The following is a 26,209-nucleotide window of genomic DNA, read 5'->3' as shown; positions in this document are numbered from 1 at the left end:
CCATTGATATCTTTTAAACAGTATGGGAGAAATCTAATAATTGCAATTAACTGCAAAAAGTTAAATATTCAAATGTTAAAACAAAGAATTTAATTCTTTGAGAAGCCTTAATTATAAAGTGTGAAAAGAAATTATAGGGAAAATAGAAAATCCTACAGTTAGGAGGAGGAGCCAGAAAGTTAAAAATAAACAAATATTTACATTGATATTTTTTTAAAAAAACTGAAAATTAGAACTTTTACCACTTAGACTGCATGGTTAAGTGCTAACTGATGATTTTAACCATGCAATATTTATGCGCTCTCAGTGGTTTTTAAGCTTCTTAACTGTAATTCACAGTTTTATGCTGAGTTTTTTTTTTGTGTGTATGTTCTTGTAATTTTACATTTAAAAATAAAAATTAAAAAATGTAAAAAAAAACTTTCTGACTTTGGGTAAATACTTATTGAGAAATTCAAACATATAATGACTCTTTTTAGCAAAAGTATTATTTATGGTTAAGATGGTAATGGGAATCTTATGTTTCTTACGGTCAAACCTGTTTTGTATATGCTACCTAAAAATGTTTGCAGTAAGAAAAGTTGATTGAGAGATTGATTTTATTATTATCTTGCCTTTTTGCTTAAGCAGAATATAAAATTAGAATCATTCTAAATAAAAAATAGTAGAATGGAGTCAATTACAATTAATTGTAACACAATTGAGGCACAAATCTGAATGGTTTGCTTTGTCCAAATGGTTCAAAGAACAATTGCAAGTGATTCACACAATTGCAATCTGATTAATTCCTCTTTCAGAAATCTAACCCATCCAACATAAATTAATTCCCCAAATCAAAGTTTGTTTTCCTACTCACCAATATCCCCCTGTTCCTCCTCTGTCTTTAATTTCAGTTCGTTTACCATTACCCATCTTATTACTGAACTTGAGGGTAATTCAACAGCAGAAGAATGCAAGTCGCTTTTCCTTCCATATCCAGATTCCTAGATGACTCTTTCAGTAGTTTAATTTAAAAAGCAAACAGTGTAGAAAATAAGTTGGGTTTCTAACACAGCATAGGTCAACATCCAGGGAGTTACACCACCAACTGGACATGGTCAAACAGGAAGGACTGCTGTGTGCTCAGATGAGCAATCCAGGAGGATACTGAAGTAAGTTCTATTAGCAAGAGAATTATTATTGGAATAATTTCTCTATTTATTAAGGATTTTCACCATCATTTCTATATTATACAGATCAGCCAGGGTTTGTCAGTATTATATTTACAGTGGAAAAATATAGAATTGACTTCTTCTGAGATATGGACTGAAAGCATTTTGGTCTCAGGAAATAGAGGAAAGAAGGCAAAGAAATTCAGCATGAATATTACAGTTCCAGAATGTGAAATGTAGAGTAATAGAAATGTAGTGGCTAGCTAGCTCAGGAAGGGAAACTATTAACCACTGAAATGAGATACCAACAATATCCTGGGTACCCAACCTCAACAACGCATGGAATTAGCAGTCTTGTTAAATGAAGTTTTCAACCATACAAATTCAAATTCTACATTATGACAGCTATATTGCAGAAAGAATGAGACAAAGGAGAAACAGGAAAGCAATATCACAGTCTTTGGATGAATCCCAAGATTTTCAATTATTGTGTCAAAAGTATGCCAAGGAAGGACAAGACTGAAGGAGATCCAATTTCCTAACAAGCACATGTGAATATGAACTTGGAAGATTTTAACTGGATTCTGAATTACAGCCTCAGAAGAATGATTACTGCATTATGATATGCAACTGTAGAAATTCATTTGCATCCCCATAAATTATCCAGGAGATATGTATGGGTATGATTTGCTGGATTAATATGAAATCTTTCCTGAGAAATTGCAGATGAAATGTTTAATTTATTTCTATTCTGTTGTTATAATAACTTCCGCTGTGTTAGGAATATCAGTTAATGCAATCATATGTACATTCATTACAAAAGGCCCATTGAACACAGTGGATTTTTTTTAAAAAAACATGCATGGTTTGTTTGTAAATTAAACATGCCCCCCTTCGTCTTCCACTTTCTTTTTTCCCTATAGCAGAATTTTGTGGCTTGGATATTATTTCCTGTCAAGCTACATTATTTGAAGCAAGACAAAATTTGGTCTGTTTCTGAGAGTGTCAACATATCAGACACTGTTTTAACTCTATTCTGTAACCCTGTATATTGATGAGCAGTGTACAGGTAGTGCTCAAGTTACAACAGCTTGTTTAGTGACTGTTCAAGTTACAGCAGCACTGAAAAATGACTTTTGACTGTTTTTCATAGTCATGACTTTTCCAGCATCCTCATGATCACTTGATCAAATTTCACATGCTTGGCAACGGTTTTAGGACCGTTGCTGTATCCCGAAGTCATGTGATCCCCTTTTGCAACCTTCTGACGAGCAAAGTCAGTGGGGAAGCTGGACTCATTAAACAACTGATTACTAACTTATCAACTGCAGTGATTCACTTAGCAACTGTGGCAAGAAAGGTCATAAAACTCACTTAACAAATGTCTCACTTAGCAGAAATTTTGGGCTCTACTGTGGTCGTAAGTCGAGGACTACCTGTACAAAGAAATAAAAACAAGCTGATTGCAAATGCTTAAGTAGACAGTACTTTGCATGGGCACAAAACATCTAGATGTTTATATTGGTTTTGAGAAGCCATCCTCATCTAACGATTTACTTGATTAAGATGATGTTTTAAGTTGGATTCCCAATGTTTATCTCTCTCCCCTTGTGTTCTTTTGGAACAATAGATTTGCCTTTAATGAAGCGTTTAGTGAAAAGTAGAGCATAAAAACTGATGAAAAAAATGCTAACAATGCAGCTTTCTGCATAATCAACATTGCCAGCTGAGCAGTCTGACCCACAGTCAAATACTTACACTTTTTTTCTTCCTTGTTGCTCTCACTGTCTGATGTACCAATAGGCAGCCTTTTGACAGCCAGTTTTTAAAGATCCATCAAAGGGCTGCAATAAGTGGGTCACTGACCTGTGCTGTCATCAGAATGGATGGATATAGATTAATTTGAGGGTCCATCAAGGAATAGTCATGTGGGTTATTTTTATATTTTTCATGTGTTAACTCTGAATCAAAGCCTGTACAATATTGGAGTACTTTTTTCTGTTGAAATGAGATAGGAAATTGCATTTTTGCTTTTTGATAATTTGTCACCAAAATTTAGTAACAAGACCTATGGGAGTTCTGGAAAGATTATAGGCTTGTGGTCATCAATGCAATAATGCTTCCTTTTAAAATTTCTTTTTAACTGTAAATTTTATTTTATCATCTTTACAAATTTTATCACCTGTACAAATCCAATTGAAATCAGTAGAATTGAAATTTATGTTTTAGTTCCCTTTGGACTAATTTGGCTATTCCTTAATCATCATTAGATGATAATTTTTTTTCTTTCCTGTGCTAAAATACATTATAGTTATTATTTATCTTTCTGATTTATAACTAATTCATAATTTCTATGGGAAGTTATAAATGTTATTTAACAGGAGAATATAGCAATTCTAATATTTTGAGAGTGTTTTGTTGCCTGAACATTTTTCCCTTTGCTTAATCTACATATTGTTTGCAAGTCATGGGATGCTTGACAGGGTGAAAAACTGGTCTTTTCTTTATTTCAGATCCGGACATGGATTCTTACAGTGGGTTACACAACTGCATTTGGGGCAATGTTTGCAAAAACATGGAGAGTCCACGCAATCTTCAAAAATGTAAAAATGAAAAAAAAGGTGAGGGTTTTCTTTAAAAAAAAAGTTCTATTAGCTCATGTCTGAGTTGCTTCTACTTTTGTTCTCTGACTGCTTAATTAAAAAATATTATTGGAAATCTGTATTGTTTGCTTGCTTTAACATGTTTCCTATTTTCCATAGCTGCTTACACTCTTGTATCTTAAACTGGATACTCATACAAAGCCATCTATAATGTCATAAATTGACATTTGACTTGAATCAGGTTTAGAAGTCCTGAGATGGAGGGGCTTGAATTGTGAAAACAATTCAACTGAAGAAAAAGTTCTTAAATATTAAGCCAGAATTCTCTGCAATTGAAATTGGTTTTCATGGTTAATATTACCATTTTGTTCTTATGGCCCAAAAGGAAGAATTACTTGACTTACAGATATTATTACAAAATGTTGTCTGAGGAAACTCTCCCAAACATTCCTGAGTTTTAGCATTTGCATTTTTTAAAATCCTTCATGAAGTAGATACATTAATTCAATAGACTACGCACATCCCTAGGTATAGGATGGACAGCTTCTATTGTGTAATATTGTAAGTAATATTGTAAGGTAGATACATTGAGGCTGCATATGGTGTGCAATTTTGGATGTTAAATAACATATTCTGCCAAAATGGGTGTAATTTATGATTGAAGCTGTGTAGCTTGGACCTGGGCATATTGCCACTGTGCTTATTTTTTCTTGTCTAGCTGTCAATCTAGACTGATAGAAGTCGTGATATATGATTGCCAGGGGCCATTGTCTTCTATTTCATTGGCTGGCTCTTCCTTTGTAATCTGTATGTCACTGGCCTTTTGTCAAAAACAGATTTGGCAAATGCAGGTTGGGGAATTACATATTCTATGTTGTAATCTGTATGGAAGAAACAATGAACTATTGGAAATAATAGAGAATAGAATATTTCATGGCTTTCCTATACTATTTATAGTTCCATATTTTGTGAATTAAGTGCAAACTGTGTGGGTGGCATGGAACATTCTATCTTCTGTTTCTTAGGCTAACAATTTTCTCTGTTGTGCTTCACATTTGAAGTTTTTGGTTTTAAATAGGTTAAAAATCATCAACTCCCAGGATTTTGTCTTCTACCTTTTAAAAATTATATAGGAAGTACTGCACAGGGAAATGCTGAATTAAACAGTATAGTAGACCATGATGTAGGTAGTGGATATGGTTAATGTGATATGTGTGTCCAGATATTGTAATTTATATACCAAGATTTGTGACGTGCCATGATAGAAATTCAACCACTTTGATAAGCAAACTGTAGCTTAATGCAATGTGCTACTGCTATATTGCAGATAGAAATAATTTTTTTAAAAAAATGCTGGTGCAACAAAACAGAAGTTGATTGCTGTTTATTTACTGGAAAGATATGACCATAAAACCTGCATGGTTGATTGTGACTTCAGGCATCGAGCATCAGTAAAAATAACGGAATTTCAAATTACAAGTAAAACCAATGATATCAAGAAAACCGAAGCAAAAGTGACATGCCAATAGCATACTGTTGGTTATCATAAGCTTTACTTCCCAAAGATGAACTCTTCTATTATCAGACCCGATGCCTGGGGAAAGGCTCAAGTTCTAAAAGCTTCCCTGAAGGTGAACAGGATCAAGGCCAGTGAAATCTCGAGAGGGAGGGATTATTTAAAAGGGTATCTGTTAAGGATGTGCAGAGTACCTCTTGAGCTAACAAGAGCTTGCACAGAAAAAGAGGATACTGAGAGTAGTCAAGTTTACGCAGCAACCACACAGATACACTGAGGTATGTAAAAAAGTTTTACTTGTGGAATAATACAATAGCACAGTCCAAGAAAAAACCAGTCCAGGTCATACACGAGAAAAGAGATGATAGCAAATAACAATAGTCCAAGGATTATCCTATACAGAATCTTCTTACCAGTTCGTAAGTCAAAACACAGTTCTTCAAGTTTAGCAAACAGTAGCAAACCCACAAACCACAATAATCAGCAAGCAAACGTAACAGAGAGAATAACAGAGAGAAAGAAGCTATGTCTCTAGCTCCCTCTTACGGCCGTTGGAAAAACAGCGTTGGCCAATCATCACACATTTAAAGTGATACAATACAGATTCTATTACAACAATACAATCATAGTTTATATATATTGCCAACCCAACCAGTTAGGCCATAGTTGTGATTCAGGGTCAGCCTGTGGGTTCGGCATTTGGGTCAGACGATTCAGAGGAGGAGGAGGAGGGGGGTGTTGGAGAGCTTGCTGAGGATAACCTTGAGGCTCCGCAGAGCCCTCAGCCAGGCCCCTCCCATCTGGTTACGACGCAGATCCAGCTGTGTGAGCCTGACAGCGTGGATGAAGACCCACAGCTGGCCCTGTTCAAGGACGCCCGACGCAGGAGGCAGTCAATCAGGAGTAAACAGAGGAAGGCAATGGGGCACCTCGGAAGGAGGCAGAGAGAAGCCAGGCCTTGAATTGTTTAAAAGGGGAATGTGTGGGAGGGCTGGTTTGCTGAAGGCAACCGTTTGAATAGCTCCTGTTTCATGGTTCTGTTTGCTCTGTTTGCTCTGTTTTATGTTAATAAATTTGGCAGGCTTAGTTCCAGCCTCTTGCCGTTTTGTTGTTGTCCCAGGGTTGTCCCTGCCTTTTCTGCAGGGCCGGTAGTAGGCTGGTACAGAACAATAGTCATCTACCTAACAGTATCTGCTGCAACTGAGATGGCATACCTCCTAGATCCGTGGTGGCGAACCTATGGCACGCATGCCACAGGTGGCATGCAGAGCCCTCTCGGTGGGCATATGTGCCGTCGCCCCAGTCCTAGGCCTTCAGCTGGGTTTTATAAAACCTTTTAGCTTTAGGCCTTTGCCACCGTGTGCAAACAAAAAGGTTCAACCAATCAATTTCAACTTTTTGCGGGGGGAAAAAAACATCTCGCAAAGTTGGAATTGATTGAACTTTTTAGTTACTACCGCAGCCACGCCCAGCCAATGGGCCAATTTCACCCAATTGGCCACACCCACTCAATGGGCCACGCCTACCAGGCACCCGATGATACATAAGTGGGTTTGTGGTTGCAGTGTGGGCACTCGGTCTCTGAAAGGTTCGCCATCACTGTCCTAGTTATAATGCCTCCATTGCTTCAACGCAGGGACCTGATACATGCTCATCCTGATAAAATATGTGGGAAATAATCAGAAAACAGCCTGCTTCTAATCTATATAGGGGTTCATATTAATCAGAACATTGAATTGCCCCCAAAGAGTAATTGGAAGCTAGTATAGCTGGTAAGGTATGACATGTAAGTAACTATATATACCATTACATTCTGAACTATTTGCAGCTCCCAGATAGCTTTCAACGATTGACCCATATGGAGGACATTGCAATGTAGATATTGAGGTACTACATGTAGAGCCTTCTGATAGGTAGGAATGGGTAAAATTGCTACAAAAGCTGGAGTTGTACAAGGACTTTCCTGGCCATAGCTGTCACAGTCCTCAAATAGGAGCTTTGAGTTCAGGATAACTTTCTAGGGGAAATTATTAAGAAGGTGACCTGGCAACAGTTCCAGAAGATCCTGGAAGAAACTGATTATTTGAACTTGGGCCAGTTTCATTTTGATTTTGGGCCAGAGTCCAGTGTAGAGATAGAACTGGGCATGCTTACTGATGACCTTTGGTAGAACAATACCAGCTGGAACTGATAGGAAAGAAAGAGAAGAACTACATTAACACCATGTCTCCCACTCCCTTTTCCAACATCCTGAGCTAGTTCAGATGGATACCTTAATATTGATAGTACTGGAGGCTGCTGAGAGCTCAGGGGGACAAGAATAAATTCACTCTCCCCATTGAGAGCCATTACAAGTACAACTAATGCTTGATACCATGTTCAGTCTGAAGCCAAATTGACAATGGCCCCAGAATATGTTGCTGAATATGTAAAACAGGCACATTAAACCTGCAAGATATGTAAAATAAGAGCGTTGACCTCATTCCAAGCCACAAAAAAAATCACTGGCAATGTCATTGTGTCAACTGAATATTCTCAGAGGGTACTTTTTAAAAAGTATTTTTTTAAAAATATCCAGACCTATTTTAAATAAACTTTGGTTACCACTTATGCTTAGATATCCTTCCAATCTGATGGTTGCAGGTTTCTAAAGCCTTTTTTTTGGAGACCACTTTGCTTAACATCGGAGCTCTTTTATTTTTAGGCTTTACATTTATAGATATGGATTTATTTATTAGAACTTTACTAATATACACTGAGGGACGTGGTGGCTCAGTGTGTTAGGACGCTGAGCTTGTTGATCAGAAGGTCGGCAGTTTGGCGGGTCGAATCCCGAGTGCCGCGTAACAGAGTGAGCGCCTGTTACTCGTCCCAGCTTCTGCCCACCTAGCAGTTCGAAAGCACGTAAAAATGCAAGTAGAAAAATAGGGACCACGATGGTGGGAAGGTAACAGCGTTCCATGTGCCTTTGGCGTCTAGTCATGCCGGCCACATGACCACGGAGACGTCCTCGGACAAGCGCTGGCTCTTCGGCTTTGAAACGGAGATGAGCACCGCCCCCTAGAGTTGGAAACGACTAGCACGCATGTGCGGGGGAACCTTTACCTTTACCTTAATACACACTGTGAGAATCAGTTGGTGTTGTAGTTAAGGCATAAGGCTAGAAACCAGGAGACTGTGAATTCTAGTCCTGCCTTGAGCACAAAATCAGCTCAGTGACTTTGAACTAGTCACATACTCTCAGTCCTAGGAAGGAGGCAAGGGCTAACTACTTCTGAAAAACCTTGCAAAGAAAACTGTAGGGATTTGTCCAAACATTGAATGGAACAAAACATACAGAGAGACATACACCATTTTGACTTAAAAATATGATGATGATCTAACCGATTACCACAAACCATGGAAGGGTTACAATGGACAAGTCTATATTGTATTTGCTGTCTCCAAGATACTTGGTTCTGAGATTTAAGAAATGTGATAGAAAGCTGAATCACCATTAGGTTAGATAAAGCAGCCTGGCTGTGAACAATATTTTGATCCACAACTTAAACAAACTAACCTAAATTTTATGTAGCGTAACAGCTTTATCAGACCAAATATAATTTATCTTTTGGATTCTTCATTTCTTCAAATTTTGTAATGTGTTTTGGCTCAAAAGTTGTTTGCAATAATGTATGCAAAACATGTACAAAATGGGTATAGAGGAAAAACTTGGTACAATTCCTTGCATTTTTTTTAAAAAAAATAGGATGATGGCACTGAAATTTGATCAAATAAATTTTTAATTAGGTATCTGTGAAACTGAAATTGATTTAGATGTATATCCATACTTGAAAACTGAAAGTTTCCTAACATAAAGTGTTCAGAATATAGCTTAGACCAGACATGTCAAACTCGCAACATCACGTGATGTCGCACGACGTATTGGAGCTTTTTCTCCATTGCTGGCAATGGGGTGGGTACAGTTTCGTCGTGACATGTCCGGCCCACGGGCCGGCAGTTTGACACCCCTGGCTTAGATGGTAAGAGCAGTTCAATTACAGTAAAGACCAAAAAAATACCTTTCTATTAATTATATTCTTGTCAAATTATAGAGTGGCAACAGTAAGCTGCTGAAAGGTAGGAAATAAATCTTGGGTTGGGCTTGGACAGGGGCCTCGAGTTAAGACGCGCTAAGAGGCCCCTGATAAGATTCTTAGCCGGTTATTTTAAGAGGTTAGGGAGGGGGAGGGTGGGGAAGGAATCCATAACCGGCACTCAGTCTGGACCTGTTAGAGGTCCCGACGGGACGGGGTCGGGGGAGGTGGCTGCTGGCGCTGGGAATGTGGGGGTGGGGTATCGAATCCCCACGGCGATAGGGTATGGCAGCAGGTGTTTGCGTGGAGGGCCATATCAACATCTGGGATCGCGCCCCCGCTATCTCCGAGCGGTGGCGCGCTCCGACCCTCCGGTTAGCACCCTCCTACCCGGGGATGAGGGTGATCAGGCCCCTGAGCTCAGGTTGGTCTATTTTAACGCTAGATCCGTAGTTAACAAAGCTCCCCTCATCCGTGACCTGATCGAGGAGGAATGTGCGGATCTAGCGTGCATCACGGAAACTTGGTTGGGTTCGGAGGGAGGGGTGCCTCTCACCGAGTTATGCCCGCCAGGTTTCCGGGTGCTGCACCAGCCACGGGCTCAGGGCAGGGGTGGTGGGGTGGCAGTGGTTATTCGGGAGACTTTGTGTCCTCGGGAGGCCACCATTGTCCAGATGGCCGGGAGTGAATCCCTCCTCTTGAGATGTGGTCCTCGGGTTCAGCTGGGCTTGTTGCTCACATACCTGGCGCCCAGCTGTGTGGCAACAGCCCTGCCTGAGCTGCTCGACACCCTCTCAGGGTTGGCGGTGGAGTTCCCCAGGCTTATAGTCCTGGGTGACTTCAACCTGCCATCACTGGGGGGGTCGTCGGAGTTAGCTCGGGAGTTCATGGCTTCCATGACAGCCATGGGCCTGACCCAGGTTATTGAGGGCCCTACTCACGAGGGGGATCATACTCTCGACCTGGTGTTCCTGTCTGGACAATGGTTGGATGATCTGGGAGGGGGTTCTCCGTCCATCACCCCTCTGTCATGGTCAGATCATTACCTCCTGAGGCTGGTTTTCCGTCATGCCATCCCCTGCCGCTGGGCGGCGGAACCGACCAGGTGGTTCCGCCCCAGGCGCCTAATGGACCCGGACCGGTTCCAGAGGGCGCTTGGGCCGATACCTATCACCCTTACCCACAGCCCAGTCGATGCTCTGGTGGAGGCCTGGGAAACGGCTGCCACCAGGGCACTCGACTGTGTTGTACCCGTGCGACCTCTGACTCGGCGCAGATCCCGTTGGGCTCCATGGTTCTCTGTGGAGCTCCGGGAGATGAAGCGTCGGAGACGAGGTCTAGAGAGCGGTTGGAGATCCAGCCGATCCGAACCCGACCGATTGCAGTTAAGAACCTTCATAAGGTCTTATCTTGCGGCGATAAGGACGGCGAAGTCTAACTACTTTGCCGCCCTTATCGCGTCCGCAGATAATCGCCCGGCCGCCCTGTTTAGGGTGACTCGCTCCCTCCTTAACCAGGAGGTGAGGGAGGATCCCTTGCAGGGACGAGCCGAAGAGTTTAGTCATCATCTGACGGACAAAATCGCTCGGATCCGGACCGGCTTGGACTCTGACTGGGCAGAGTCTGATGTGGAGGAATCAGGCGGTCTTGAGCACGTTATCTGGACTGAGTTCGACCCTGTTTCCCTTGATGATGTGGACAGGATCATGGGGAGACTGAGCTCCACCACCTGTTTGTTGGATCCGTGCCCCTCCTGGCTAGCTTATGCGGCTCGGGAGGGAACACGAGGCTGGTTCCATGCAGTAATAACTGCTTCTTTGAAGGAGGGTGTCTTCCCTGCCGCCTTGAAGGAGGCGGTGGTGAGACCCCTCCTCAAGAAGCCTGCTTTGGACCCGGCTGTTTTAAACAACTATCGTCCAGTCTCCAACCTTCGCTTCCTGGCGAAGGTTGTTGAGAGTGTGGTGGCGCATCAGCTCCCTCTGTTCCTGGAGGAAACTGATTATCTGGACCTGTACCAATCGGGCTTCAGGCCTGGACACAGCACGGAGACGGCATTGGTCGCGCTGGTGAATGATCTCTGGAGGGCTAGGGACAGGGGTTGCTCCTCTGTCCTGGTCCTATTAGATCTCTCAGCGGCTTTCGATACCATCGACCATGGTATCCTGCTGCGGCGTCTCAGGGGGCTGGGAGTGGGAGGCACCGTTTTACGGTGGTTCTCCTCCTACCTCCAGGGCCGCTCGCAGTCGGTGTTGACAGGAGGGCAGAGATCCGCCCCGAGGTCTCTCATTTGTGGAGTCCCTCAGGGGTCGGTTCTCTCGCCCCTCCTGTTCAACATCTATATGAAGCCGCTGGGCGAGATCATTCGTGGTTTTGGGGTGGGGTATCACCAGTACGCTGATGATACCCAACTTTTTCTTTCCACCCCGAACCAACCCAGTGATGCCCTCTCCGTGATGTCCCGGTGCCTGGAGGCGGTTCAGGTCTGGATGGGGAGAAACAGGCTTCGTCTCAATCCCGCCAAGACTGAGTGGCTGTGCATATCGGCGTCTCGGGTTAACCAAGTTATTCCACCTCTAACGATGGGGGGTGAGGTGTTACCCCCCGTTGATAGGGCTCGCAACTTGGGCGTCCTCCTGGATTCACGGCTCAATTTTGAAGATCACATAGGAGCCGTGACCAGGGGGGCTTTTGCACAGGTTCGCCTGGTGCGCCAGTTGCGCCCCTATCTGGACCGAGACGCCCTACGCACAGTCACTCATGCGCTTGTGACCTCCCGTTTGGACTACTGCAACGCTCTCTACATGGGGCTGCCCTTGAAGACCACTCGGAGGCTTCAACTGGTGCAGAATGCGGCCGCGCGAGTTGTAATGGGGGTTTCCCGATACTCCCATGTAACACCTCTACTCCGCGAGCTGCATTGGCTTCCGGTTGCCCTCCGGGTGAAATTCAAGGTGCTGGTTATCACCTATAAAGCCCTACATGGCCTGGGTCCGGGTTATTTGAGGGAACACCTGCTGCCGGCATCAAACGCCCTTCGCCCAGTGCGCTCCCACAGGGAGGGTCTGCTCAGGGTTCCGCCGGTGAGAGATTGCCGGCGGGTGACACCCAAGGATAGGGCCTTCTCGGTGGGAGCGCCTGCCCTCTGGAACCAGCTGCCGGTAGAGCTGAGGACTGCTCCCGACCTCCGATCATTCCGCCGGGGCCTGAAGACCTGGCTCTTTGAGCTCTCGGGCCCAGGCTGAGGAGAAAATTTTAACTGGGGTTTTAATCTACAGGGTGAATTTAATGCTTTTTTAATTGGTTTTAACTTTTGTATGTTTCGATTTTAATTCCCTGTAAACCGCCCTGAGTCCTCAGGGAAAGGGCGGTATACAAATGCAAATATTAAATTAAATTAAATTAAATCTGAAAAATAAGCCAATCTTTTGTGACTGTTCTTCTCATCTCACCAAGCAGTCTATAGAGAGGTCTCAAGTTTACTGGAGCCTATTTGCACTATGCATGTAGCCTTTCTAAGCAATGCTGAGAATGATGTACTGTGGAGATAGGCATGAGGATCTCTAAAGAGCTACAGTCAGTCCTCTTTTAACAACTCTAACGGGGACCAGAATTTCCACTGCTAAGCAAAGTAGTTGTTAGGTGAAACATGTGACCACCCTGCTTAATGACAACAGTTATGGTAGTCCCTGTTGCAATCGTTAGACCAGGACTTCTTGCTTCTGCTGTCCTCCCATCCTCACCTTTTGCTTCAACTGCCTTCACCCGCCTAACTCCCTCCAGCTGCTGTCCCCTTGCAGGACCCTCAAACGGCTTCATCGAATCCTTGTGAAGTTGTACGGAGGCCTCGCAAGGCTTTGAGAAGTTGCATCTCATCGGCAGTGGGAGTTTGCAAACTAGTCTCCTTTTACTGTAGATTAATGTTAGATTTCTTCTTAATTCTTTCTGATTTATAAATACGTATCGGGAGGGGGGGTGTCATTTGATAGAGGTAAAAATCTCCACCCTAAATAAATTGAGCATGATCAAATGCACTATTTAAATGCCATCTGTTGAGAATGAACGACCAAATGGTGACTTATATTTAATGTTTCCCAGAACTGTCGCTTATTTCAAAATAAGAATAGAAACTTGGTACTTAAAACTTCACAAAAGTGAATTAGAACATGACTCCTACTTTCATGTGATCAGTAGTACTTTTTTTTTTCTAGAGCAGTGACACAAACAGAATACATTTGTTTTTCTGGAATTTGAATTTTTTGAGGTATCCCAATATATTTTTAGCGAGGATCAGACACCCTTTTTTTTTAAAGAGATGCATTCTTAGAGGCCCTGTTCTGGGGACCATGTGCTAACTGATAGAGATCAAAGAAGCAAAGGCAAAGCGCCAATATCATCCATCAACTCTCTTTTGGACATGACTTTTTTTCTTCTACTGACATCCTCTTTTTTTCTTTCTTTTCCTGTTTCCCCCTTCTCTCCCTCTCCCTGTCCTTTCCAATTCAGAAGACTGATTGGTTTTTGTCAGAGTAATCACTTTTGCCCTTCCAGAAAGTCATGAAAACCAAGCTATTCTGGTGGGCTTTGCGTAATTGAATTCATCATTGTAAATTAGACTGTTAATTGTATATTATTGAATAATTGTTATACAGTTGCTGCTGGTTTTGGTGGTATTATTAAATTATGGCACTAGAAGTGTGGTTGGTTGGGCAATTTGTAGCAATATTTTTGTCAGGAACCTTCTTTCGGTATTATACTGTTTTACTGTGAACATTTTGGCCATAATTTTCATAAGCTTCCATGATTTGAATGCATTTGGGAGCATACACATTTAATGTATCAAATTAAATTAAACTTTTGCTTGAAGGGCTTTTGAAATTCGGCTGAAAGCCACAGGTTGCCCATCTCCAAACTAGGACAAGATGTATTGGGGTTGTATCCGATCCAGGATTATGAAAATGTATACTTGGGGGCAACACCTACTGAAATCAAAGTTTCATATTTCTGAAAGTACATATAGAATTATGGTAATAAGTTAATGTCATTTCAAAATCCATTCAAAATAGTAAGAATTAAGTTAGATCATGAATAAGTGCAAGTCTCTAAATGCAACTGATTTACTGTGGACTCACAATTAACTCCAGTGGTTTCTGTTAAATGTAGTATAGTAAGAACATGAACTACATAAAATAAATATTTAAAACAGGTTTGAGCAATTTACAGACTTCAGCTTATTCATGTAACCTCAATCGAATTTTGACAGCCTTTTTGCAAAAAAAAAAAAAAATAGTTGCCTTCTAGCAAGAGAGATCTGTCACTTCCAGCTTTCTGCTGGGCAGAAAAAAAAATAGAGTGAGGAACTGATGGCAGAAAAAAGAAATAGAAGAGCAAAGAAAGAGAGAGAGAGAGAGAGAGAGAGAGAGAGAGAGAGAGAGAGAGAGAGAGAGAGAGAGAGAGAGAGAGAAGGGTTGATCCCTCCATTCACTTTTGACCACTCACTCACTCTCTTGCCTTCAGCCCTACTTTTAGTGAATTATGCTGAAGAGATTTTTTTTTTGATTAGGATAGGGATAAGATTTTAATCTTAAGCAATTTGAATTGTCACTAAAGGTACTTGGGGAGAGCCAATTTAGTGTAGTGATTAAGGTTCTAGGCTAGAAATAAGGAAACTGAGTTTTAGTCCCACTATGGGACAAAACCAGTTGGGGTACTTTGGGCCAGTTGTTTTGCTCAGTCCTGGGAAGAAGGCAGTAGTAAATCATTTCTGAAATCTTGCCTATATAGAACTAAGGGAATAGTTCGGGCAATGGGCAGGAGTTACCACTGACTGAAAGGCACACATGTGCACACACAAAGGTACATATAAGAGGCTGAGATGTATAATACATTAAACAAAACATATGATGCAACTGAGACTTCACTCTGCTCTGTTCTTGAACTCTGTATATATCATAAATTAAATATAGCAAGAGAGTGATTCCCAGTGCTTTTTTTGTACGAAAAAAGGTGCCGGAACTCACATCTTGTTAATCTTTTATTTAAAAAAAAGTATATATTCAGTTCTTAGCAGGACCAGTGGTTGAGAAGTAATTAGTATTTTTTTTTTCATTTTTAAATTTGGGGTCACACTTTTACACTAAAAATTTAAAAAAGGTTTTCAATTCACCAATGATTTTTTAAAATAAGAAATTATTTACCTTTCACACATAGTCAATTACTGTACACACACCCACACATGTCAGTTGTGTAACAAAACATAACGGTCACTGCTGGTAGTAAGCACTCAGCATGCGGCCACACAACCAATCACAAGCTGAGCAGCGCCATCACAAACAGTGCGGACAAAGTATGCATGCATCAGACTCAACACACAAGCAGCCCACCTGCACCGTTTTTATGATTTTGCCATTGACCTGCTATGCTCAACAGGGCAATTCAAATCCACGTGGACCAAACATCAAATTTTCAAAAATTACTTTTAAAACTTCGAAAAAAGGTGCCGGAACTCCATGCCAGTGTATTCTATGACAAAAAAAGCACTGGTGATTCCTTATTTTGCTTTATAGAATTGGAGATCCTGTTTAAATGCAGTTTATCAATATGTTTTTATATTATTATCATGTGTAAGGGTAGGCAAAATTTCAAAAACAACTTGACTTAAAATTTAACTGTAATTTACCCTGAATTATTTAAGTGTGAATTATGCAAGAAAAAAAATTAAGGTGTTTTCTGTTTATGAAGAATGTATTAAATTCCAGGGTTTTTATTCTCATCATTCTGTTTGATTTATATATTTGTGTTTTTTAGACTGTGCCAGCAAACAAAAAAATCAAATAAATGTAGCTTGTGAAATGACTTTTACTATGGTCAAGTAACTGAGGATCTTATCCATGCATAATTAAAATGCCTCATTAGCAGTGTGCATAGTCTGATTTATGGCTCTTAACAAAGTCTCTAGAGGAACCTCTGAATCTAATGTAAATATCCTCCTATATTCTCTATTTTGTTTCCATAGATCATTAAGGACCAAAAACTAATGGTAATCGTTGGAGGAATGCTACTGATAGATCTTTGCATCTTGATTTGTTGGCAAGTTGTTGATCCCTTGAGGAGAACAGTAGAAAAGTACAACATGGAGGTCTGTCATTTCAGCTATTTTATATTAATGGTTTTCCAGTTAGTTGTTTAAGATTGTAATGCAAAATAAAATAAAACTATATCCAAAATGATAGGTATATATATTTTAGTGGATACATATATCACAAATAGAATGTATGCATGTGCGTGTGTATTTCACATTACACAAATGGAATCCAGCATCTCTACCATGCTAAGAGGTTTTAGATGCAGAAATATTGTAAACACAAGGGAGTTGTCTGCTAAAAGTCTATAAGAGATGGTGTTGCAATAAATAATAGATTTTTGGACTCCATTAGCAGATTCATGAGGAACTAATGCAAGCTACATATAAAATAAAAGCATAATATGAAGTTCCAAAGATCACTTTATCAAAACTAAGCTTCCATTTCTATTCTTGCTATTGAGGTACTGTAATATTACTGTCTATTACTTTGCTCAAATTAGTTGATTTATGCAGAACGACTAGTCCAATTTTCGCATCATTTTAAAAAGAGTCACCCAGGAAATATAAGTCAAGGATGAGATACTCGTAGTATATTGTTTATTATCAGATTTGCCAGTTGTGTGGTAACATTTTCTTGAAGGGAAGGAAGTAAAATTTCTTTAAAATGCAGTAAATTAATAGCGAAAAATTTCTTTGAATTGCCAAAATGGGATTTGCATTGAAATAAATATATGAAAAAATAATTTAAAATGTAATTTCTGTTTTATATTACATTTACCTATACTTGCTGGAGGACCAGTTGGTCAAAGTGCTGGATTAAGGCTAGGGCAGGGGTAGGCAACCTTGGCTCTTTTATGACTCGTGGACTTCAACTCCCAGAATTCCTGAGATAAAAGAGCCAAGGTTGCCTACCCCTGGGCTAGGGAAAACTGAGTGTCTCATACTTGCATAAGCACACAAGCCAACTTGGTGACTTTGGTCCAGCTGCTTTCAGCACTATAAAGAAGGCAGTGCCAACACACTTCTGAAAATGTTGTCAAGAAAACTGCAAAGACTTGCCCATGTAGTCACCAAGAGTCAGGACTGACTTTAATAAAAGGTGAACAATTTATGCAGTCTTTATTTTTTATTTATTTTACTTATTTGAATTTATTCTTTACTCAACTCCAGGGAGCTTTGAACAAAAATCGATTTGATGGGCCAAATAACAACACCCCCCCATCACAATCCTGTATAGTACATTTGATTTATAAGCAAAAACACATTGAACCAACATAATTGAATAACCTGTATACATTATGAAACCTTCAAATATTTTTTGTTAGTAAAAATGGCTATTTTAATGTTTTTAGGAGACAGTTGCATTTTCTGACAAGTCATATTGTTGGCTTAAAGCTCTGTAAGATATGAAAAAGGATGTCTCTAGATTTGAAAAGGAAGTTAGATACTTATTATGAATTAAATTGTTTCTGCTATATTCTGTTGATGGTCACCACAGATCATTTTGTAAAACAGAGATGGCAAGTCACTGTGGTACTTGTGGGACACTTCTCCAGGTATTGATTAGGTGGTCCTTTTATAAATAAATTGGATTCCCAAGAGACTATCAGCTCTGGCCTAATTGCATGTCTTCAAACATTAAAAACTATATATATTCATGGAACTACACCCCCCACACACACCGACCTCCACATCTCTCTCTCTCTCTCTCTGTGTGTGTGTGTGTGTGTGTGTGTGTGTGTTTCTCTGTGCTCTCTCTCTGTGTAGATAGATAGATAAATAGATAGATAGATATGTACACACACACACACAGTGAGAGAGAGAGAGAGAGAGAGAGAGAGAGAGAGAGAGAGAGAGAGAGAGAGAGAGAGAGAGTATATCAAAGGCCAGACTCCATAGATAAATTATTATATAACATTACATTGTTGGGATTGGTTGGTGTTTCTTCAAAAAAATTCCTTAGATGTTTGACACCTGATTTTTGAATTTCTTAAAAATTAGTACATAAACAAAATAAAACATTGTGATTTATCTATGGGAAATGGGAGGAACATAGCACAACCAAAAAGTAATATGCTACAAATGTAAAACATTGTATAGTGAGCTTCTGGCAGTTACAATATCTTGGGAAAGTAGAGCTACCCAGATATTAGACACAATTTATGACTAAACAAAATTGACTTTACTTGTGTTCAGTGTTGAACATTTTGTTAATAATTCCATTTATTTTTATCTATGGCTTACTTTTATCAGCATCCAACCTTCAGCATGCCCACATAAAATGTTTTCTAATTTAGGACTACTCACATGCTCCAAAGCAACATGCAATAAACTTCCTTTCTCATATTCATGTATTTCTCTTTTTTAAGTACCGTAATTTTATTATATTTATAAGGATAAAAATACAAAACAAAATGAAGTAGTGGGAAAATGGGGGAAGAAAAAGGGAAGGGAAAAATGTGTATGGTAGGTAAAGAGGGAAAAGAAAGAAAAGCACTGACTCCAAATCATTGTAGCACAGTAGAATAGGATAATAACATTATAGCCTCAACTTTTTACTTTTATGTGCTACTATATGCTAGCCATTTCTATAACAACAAGCCTACCTAATTAGCAAAACCCAAAGTCAGTTTCAGTTTTTTTCCATCTCAAGCACAATTTCTAGAAGCAGTTTCTGTTCTTTGATTAAGGACATTCACACATTTTTCAATAACTAACCAAAGAGCAAAGACTGATGCATTTCCCAAAGTTTCACAATTGTCTACTATTTGCACCTTTATAATCAGAATTTTAGCTTTTTAGCTTCTTTAGCCATTACGTTCTCCCAAAACGTGATATGTTCAGGACATTATGGAAACACATTTTAAAGTAGCATTATTCTTATCTCCAAAAAATTGCTGTTTTTGACAGTCCTTTTCCATGCCAACATAATGGAGTCAATAAGTTCTAAATAATATTTTTGTAGTTTAAGTCATAATTTGAAGTCCATTCATATTTTCAATTTCCGGCAAAAACTTCCCCACAGAGAGCAATGGGTTTACTTAATGTCTGTGGCATTCGCTTAACAACTGCTGCAAAACGAGGTCATAAAATCGGGTCTGGTCATGTAGTAACCAGTTTTACGACTGTCACAACTTAGAACTGTAATTGTGGGCTCAGTTATGATCATAGCTTGAGGATTACCTATACTCATCTCATACACCATTCCCATCCTTTCATCCCTGTATATCATCTGATCATCACATTGAGTTGTGTAATTTTTCATTTTACTTCTATGCTTTATTTATCCAACTTATTTTATAAATATTACATTTTCCCCTGTCTGTTAATTCCACAAATATCCTACCTCCTCTTCTCTTCTCTCCTCATATTATTGAAAGAGACCTTAGAAGTCATCTAGTCAAGCTCTCTGTTCAGTTCAGGATTTGCTAGAACATTCCTGACTGAGAGACTGTCCAGCCTCTGTTTGAAGATTTCTAATGAGAGAGAATTCAACACATCATGTAGCAACCTATTTCATGCAGTTTCATACAATCAGGAAATTCCTATCCTGCACCTCCTTCCTTGTTCTTTTAACTCATGAATTTGGGTCCTGCGTTCTTGATCAACAGATAATAATCTGCTTTGTCTTTTGAATGACAACACTTTAGCTATTTGAAGATTTACAATATCTTCATTTAATCTTTTTTTTGGTAGCTTAAACAATACTCAACTTCTTTAACTTGTCCTTCATGGGGACAATTTGTTTCCACACCTTCACCATTTTGGTAGCTGTCTGAAATTGCTCCAATTTCCACTGTCCTTTTTGAACTATGATGCCCAGAACTTAGCAACATATTCCAAACATGGTCTGATCACAGCCAGTAAAATATAAAAATTATTTTCTGCTATGTAGCTTCTAACTCTTTTTAATATACCCCAATAATGGTACCTCTTTGAAACCTCAGCTCATTTTGACATTTAGCCCTTCCTTCCTTCCTTCCTTCCTTCCTTCCTTCCTTCCTTCCTTCCTTCCTTCCTTCCTTCCTTCCTTCCTTCCTTTCTCCCTCCCTCCCTCCCTCCCTCCCTCCCTCCCTCCCTCTTATTAATTCATGTGTTTCATTGTACATTCCTCTTACATTCCAGGTTACAGTCTTATAACTATGATTGGCAAAATATGGTTCCATGAATATTGATTTTATTAAAATAATGCTTTTAGTAACTTTTTTATTTTAAAAAAAGAGTAGACTAGGTCCTCAGCTTTAGTCATATTTGCACCATATATCAGTATTCCTGGCTAGTGATAAAGATAATACTTGTTCTGATAATACAGTACAGTTCTGGCACTTTTTTAGTCAGATTCTACAAGCATAATAGAAGCCCAGTTTTATAGCAAGCGTGCTTCCCCCCCCCCATTTTCCTGCAAGTAGGAACTCTGATTTATAGCACCCAGCAAACCATCACTTCCAACCAAGTAGGAGCTACATGCAATGTGCTATCGCTACACTCAATATACTTTTATATAGCAGTTATCTAAATATACCATACTATAATACAGAAATAGACATTTTAGTTTTATTTTTTTATATGCTGCCATCAAAGCCAAATTTCCCAACTGGCTTATATTTTTCCTTCTTGTATAGCTTTTTGTAGATTGAACTGCACTACAAAATTTAGGGAAATGTTAACATTGAAATATACTGTACCTCTGTTTGCTCACGAGATAGGGAAATGCAATTATGTGTGCATGAAAATCAAAGCTATACTCTCTTCTGTCACTCCAGTTGATGTTCAGTGGTCACCAGATGCTTATACTGATACTGATTTAACTGGGTTGTGATTCACTAATCTCTTCCATTCACTAAAGGGAGATGAGTCTTCTTTTTAATGTCCAAAAGCAATTAGTCTCTCTCTGATTTAATCTCTTTCACTGTACAACTATGAGATGAATTGGTGCACAAATAAAATATTAGAGACAGGATCAGTACTCCCATTAAAAACCTATAATGCTGCATATCATGAACCTGATAAAATATTTTGTATAATATTTACCTACCAAGGTTTTCTATATACCTGGTAGATTTGGGAAGAGGGAGAAGAGGGACAATGGCTGCAATGAGGAAAAAAGTATCATTGCTATTGTCTTTATTAAATAAGATATTGACTTTTTAAAAGTTTAATATTTATATCAATCTCACCTTCCAAAACTGATGGAAAAGGGAATTGTGGGAGGGAGGGAGGGAGGGAAAGAAAGGAAAGAAAGAAAGAGAGAGAGAGAGAGCGCTTAAGACCAATTAACTGAAGGACTGTCTTCTTTCATATTAATATCATAGTTCTTAAAGGTAATTTCATGAATCTTGTTCCAAGAATGTTATGGGTATGAGGGATAAGATAAGGCCATCTGTATATAAAGACTACATTTCTGGAATGTGTTCTCCAGAGTGAATTTAGCATGATATCTGGACTCATTTGGTACATTAGTATTTTAGTACTTATTGCAGGTTTGAAAATAATGTTATGTTTCACATCATATTGTTTCTAAACATTTTTCTTGACTTGTTAATGGACCTTTAAAGAATTTATGTCAGAAAGACAGTATGTAAGTAGCTTAACATTAAATACGAAACTAGTAATCTGCTATGCAAGAAGATTTGGCATTTGTGTCTGTCCAGACTATATTGGGAAACTTTTATTTGTGACAGAACTAGATGTGAGGAGGTGTGACCAGTCCCATGGTGCAGTTAATATCTTTTCCCATTGCATTTCCCACTTGTCTTCCCCAGATGTAGCATATATAAATCAAATTGAAAGTGATTATTGAAGGATGCAGCCAAAAGTTGGCATAAGTAAAAAAAGGGAGGATGAATAAAAATAATCCAAAGAAAGGCTTTTTGAAATTACTGACTGTTCATGTGAACAATTTAGTCTTGAATGACCATATATAACATTAAATCATTGGGGATTTACATTTATTATTAAATGAATATTTTATATTTACATTAATTCTATATTTAATGAAAGAGTAGCTTTATTGGCCATAAAAAATATCCTCAAACTATATTATGGAAAACATTAGTAGTAGTAAGCTTTCAAGTTCTCCAAAACTTTTTTTAAAATGAGACAAGATAGTAAAGTAAAAAGGAAAGGAAGAAAGCGAGTAATGGATTTCAAATCATAGAACCCATGCATGGTTCTGTGTGATGGCACATTGGTTAGAATGCAGTAAAGGTAAAGGTTCCCCTGCACATGCGTGCTAATCGTTTCCGACTCTAGGGGCCGGTGCTCATCTCCGTTTCAAAGCCAAAGAGCCAGTGCTTGTCCGAGGACGTCTTCATGGTCATGTGGCCGGCATGACTAGACGCCAAAGGCGCATGGAACGCTGTTACCTTCTCACCGTAGTGGTCCCTATTTTTCTACTTGCATTTTTACGTGTTTTCGAACTGCTAGGTTGGCAGAAGCTGGGACGAGTAACAGGTGCTCACTCTGTTACACGGCACTTGGGATTCGACCCGCCAAACTGCTAATTCTAATTCTGCTGATTGTCAGCTGCCTGCAGTTCAATTCTCACCAGCTCAAGGTTGACTCGGACTTCCATCCTACTTAGGTTGGTAAAATGAGGATCCAGATTGTTGCGGGCAATATGCTGACTCTGTAAACCTCTTAGAGAAGGCTGTAAAGCACTATGAAGCAGTTGTTGTTGTTAGTTGCGAAGTCGTGTCCGACCCATCGCGACCCTATGGACAACGTTCCTCCAGGCCTTCCTGTCCTCTACCATCTTCTGGAGTCCATTTAAGCTCACGCCTACTGCTTCAGTGACTCCATCCAGCCACCTCATTCTCTGTCGTCCCCTTCTTCTATTGCCCTCAATCTTTCCCAGCATTAGGCTCTTCTCCAGTGAGTCCTTCCTTCTCATTAGGTGGCCAAAGTATTTGAGTTTTAGCTTCAGGATCTGGCCTTATAAAGAGCAGTCAGGGTTGATCTCCTCTAGGACTGACCAGTTTGATCGCCTTGCAGTCCAAGGGACTCACAGGAGTCTTTTCCAGCACCAGAGTTCAAAGGCCTCAATTCTTTGGCACTCAGCCTTTTTTATGGTCCAACTTTCACAATCATACATTGCAACTGGGAAGACCATAGCCTTGACTACATGCACTTTTGTTGACAGGGTGATGTCTCTGCTTTTTAGTATGCTGTCTAGATTTGCCATAGCTTTCCTCCTGAGGAGCAAGCATCTTTTAATTTCTTGGCTACAGTCCCCATCTGCAGTGATCTTGGAGCCCAGGAAAATAAAATCTGTCACTACCTCCATTTCTTCCCCATCTATTTGCCAGGAATTGAGAGGGCTGGATGCCATGATCTTGGTTTTCTTAATGTTTAGTTTCAACCCAAGTTTTGCACTCTCCTTCTTCACTCGCAACAAGAGGCTCTTTAGTTCCTCTTCACTTTCTGCCATTAGAGTGGTATCATCTGCATATCTTAGGTTGTTGATATTTCTTCCAGCAATCTTAATTCCAACTTTTGATTCATCTAGCCCTGCCTTTCTCATGATGTGCTCTGCATATAAGTTAAATAGGCAAGGCGACAGTATACAGCCTTGCCGGACTCCTTTCCCAATTTTGAACCAATCAGTGGTTCCGTGTCCAGTTCTCACTGTTGCTTCTTGGCCCGCATATAGGTTTCTCAAGAGACAAATAAGATGGTCTGGTATACCCATCTCTTTAAGGACTTGCCACAGTTTGTTATGATCCACACAATCAAAGGGTTTAGCATAGTCAATGAAGCAGAAGTAGATGTTTTTCTGGAACTCTCTAGCTTTCTCCATGATCCAGCGTATGTTGGCAATTTGATCTCTAGTTCCTCTGCCTCTTCGAAATCCTGCCTGTACTTCTGGTAGTTCTCGATCCACATACTGCTGGAATCTAGCTTGTAGGATTTTAAGCATAACTTTACTAGCATGCAAAATGAGTGCAATAGTGCGATAGTTTGAACATTCTTTGGCACTGCCTTTCTTTGGAATTGGAATGTAAACTGATCTTTTCCAATCCTGTGGCCACTGTTGAGTTTTCCAAATTTGCTGGCAAATTGAGTGTAGCACTTTTACTGCATCGTCTTTTAAGATTTTGAATAGCTCAGCTGGAATACTGTCACCTCCACTAGCTTTGTTGTTGCTCAGATTTTCTAAGGCCCACTTCACTTCACATTCTAGGATGTCTGGCTCGAGGTCAGTGACCACCTCATTGTGATTATCAGGGACGTTAAGCTCATTCTTGTATAGTTCTTCTGTGTAATTTTGCCACCTCTTCTTAATCTCTTCTGCCTCTGTTAGGTCCCTGCCATTTTGGTCCTTTATCATGCCTATTTTTGCATGAAATGTTCCCTTCATCTCTCCAATTTTCTTGAAAAGATCTCTGGTCCTCCCTATTCTATTGTTTTCTTCTATTTCTTTGCACTGTTCATTTAAGAAGGCATTCTTATCTCTTCTAGCTATTCTCTGGAATTCTGCATTCAATTGGGCATATCTTTCTTTTTCTCCCTTGCCTTTCGCTTCCCTCCTTTCCTCAGCTATTTGCAAAGCTTCTTCAGACAGCCATTTTGCTTTCTTGCATTTCTTTTTCTTTGGGATGGTTTTGGTTGCTACCTGTTTTACAATGTTGCGAGCCTCTGTACTGTTCTGTACCAGCCTGCTACCGGCCCTGCAACAAAAGCAGGGACAACCCCTTTACAAACGGCAAGAGGCTGGAATAAAGCCTGCCAAATTTATTCACATAAAACAGAGCAAGACAAGACACGAACCAAGAAACAGCTTTAAGAAACAGGAACTATCCAAGCGGTTGCCTTCAGGAAACCAGCCCTCCGACACATTCCCCTTATATACAGTTCAGGGTGTGGCTTCTCTCTGCCTCCTTCCGAGGAGCCCCATTGCCTTCCTCTGTTTACTCCTAATTGACTGCCTCCTGCGTCGGGCGTCCTTGAACAGGGCCAGCTGTGGGTCATCTTCATCCACATTGTCAAGCTCACACAGCTGGGTCTCCGTGGTGACCAAGTGGGAGGGGCCTGGCTGAGGGCTCTCATCAGCAAGATCTTCAACCCCCTCAGCAAGGTCTTCAACACCCCCCTCCTCCTCTGAGTCGTCCGACCCAACTGCCGAACCCACAGGCTGACCCTGAATCACAACATGTCCATAGTTCTTCAGGCACTCTGTCTATCAGATCTAATTCCTTAAACCTATTTGTCACCTCTACTGTGAAGCGGTATAGAAGTCTAAGTGCTATTGCTATTTTACAATTAAATTTGGGAATGGCAGTAGGCAGGCAAGCTAGGTTCAATTGCAGCCTTCACAACCTAATGCCCTCCTTATATTTTGAATTCTGATTTTCCTCATACTGAACCAAGAAAGCCATTGTCTATGTTCACTGAAGTGATTGGTGTTGTAATCTAACATATCTGGAATATATCAAATGAGGTAAGATTGCTTTATCAAATACAGGAACAGAAAATATCTGATTCCTGTTGTTGAGAGTATAAAACAATACGGCTTTTAGACCCATTCATGGTGCTATTCATATCTGCCAATTCAAAGAGTACTTAAAGTATCAGAATAACTCTCTTTCATTTTTTCTGCACTTATTACCTACTTCACAGCTGCTGTTTTATCCTCCTGTTTCCAGTGTTTCTCTCTTCACTTTGCTTTGCTTTGACAATATGCATATTTGTATATCTGTTTGTGTTCCTACAAGTATCTTCTGCACACACAAGATGTCTTTTTTGGCAAATTAGAGCATATGCTGTTATCATACCTTGGTTTC

The 26,209-nt window shown here is 40.1% G+C and overlaps 1 protein-coding gene across 1 annotated transcript in view; it reads left to right on the top strand.

Annotated features, from left to right (window-relative positions):
- GABBR2 (gamma-aminobutyric acid type B receptor subunit 2) overlaps nt 1-26,209 on the top strand; it is a gene marked incomplete at its 5' end in the record, with an annotated part of 408,227 nt that overhangs the window by 275,787 nt on the left and 106,231 nt on the right. Inside the window, 2 exons of the mRNA XM_083360642.1 lie at nt 3,665-3,772; nt 16,359-16,481. Of these exons, the coding sequence (XP_083216768.1) occupies nt 3,665-3,772; nt 16,359-16,481 (231 nt within the window). The remainder of the gene's footprint in view (nt 1-3,664; nt 3,773-16,358; nt 16,482-26,209) is intronic.

Source organism: Vipera ursinii, assembly GCF_947247035.1.
Source record: "Vipera ursinii genome assembly, chromosome: 3".
Taxonomy (NCBI): Eukaryota; Metazoa; Chordata; class Lepidosauria; order Squamata; family Viperidae; genus Vipera; species Vipera ursinii.
Note: the sequence above shows the minus strand (reverse complement) of the source record. Positions and strands in the feature narration are given on the sequence as shown.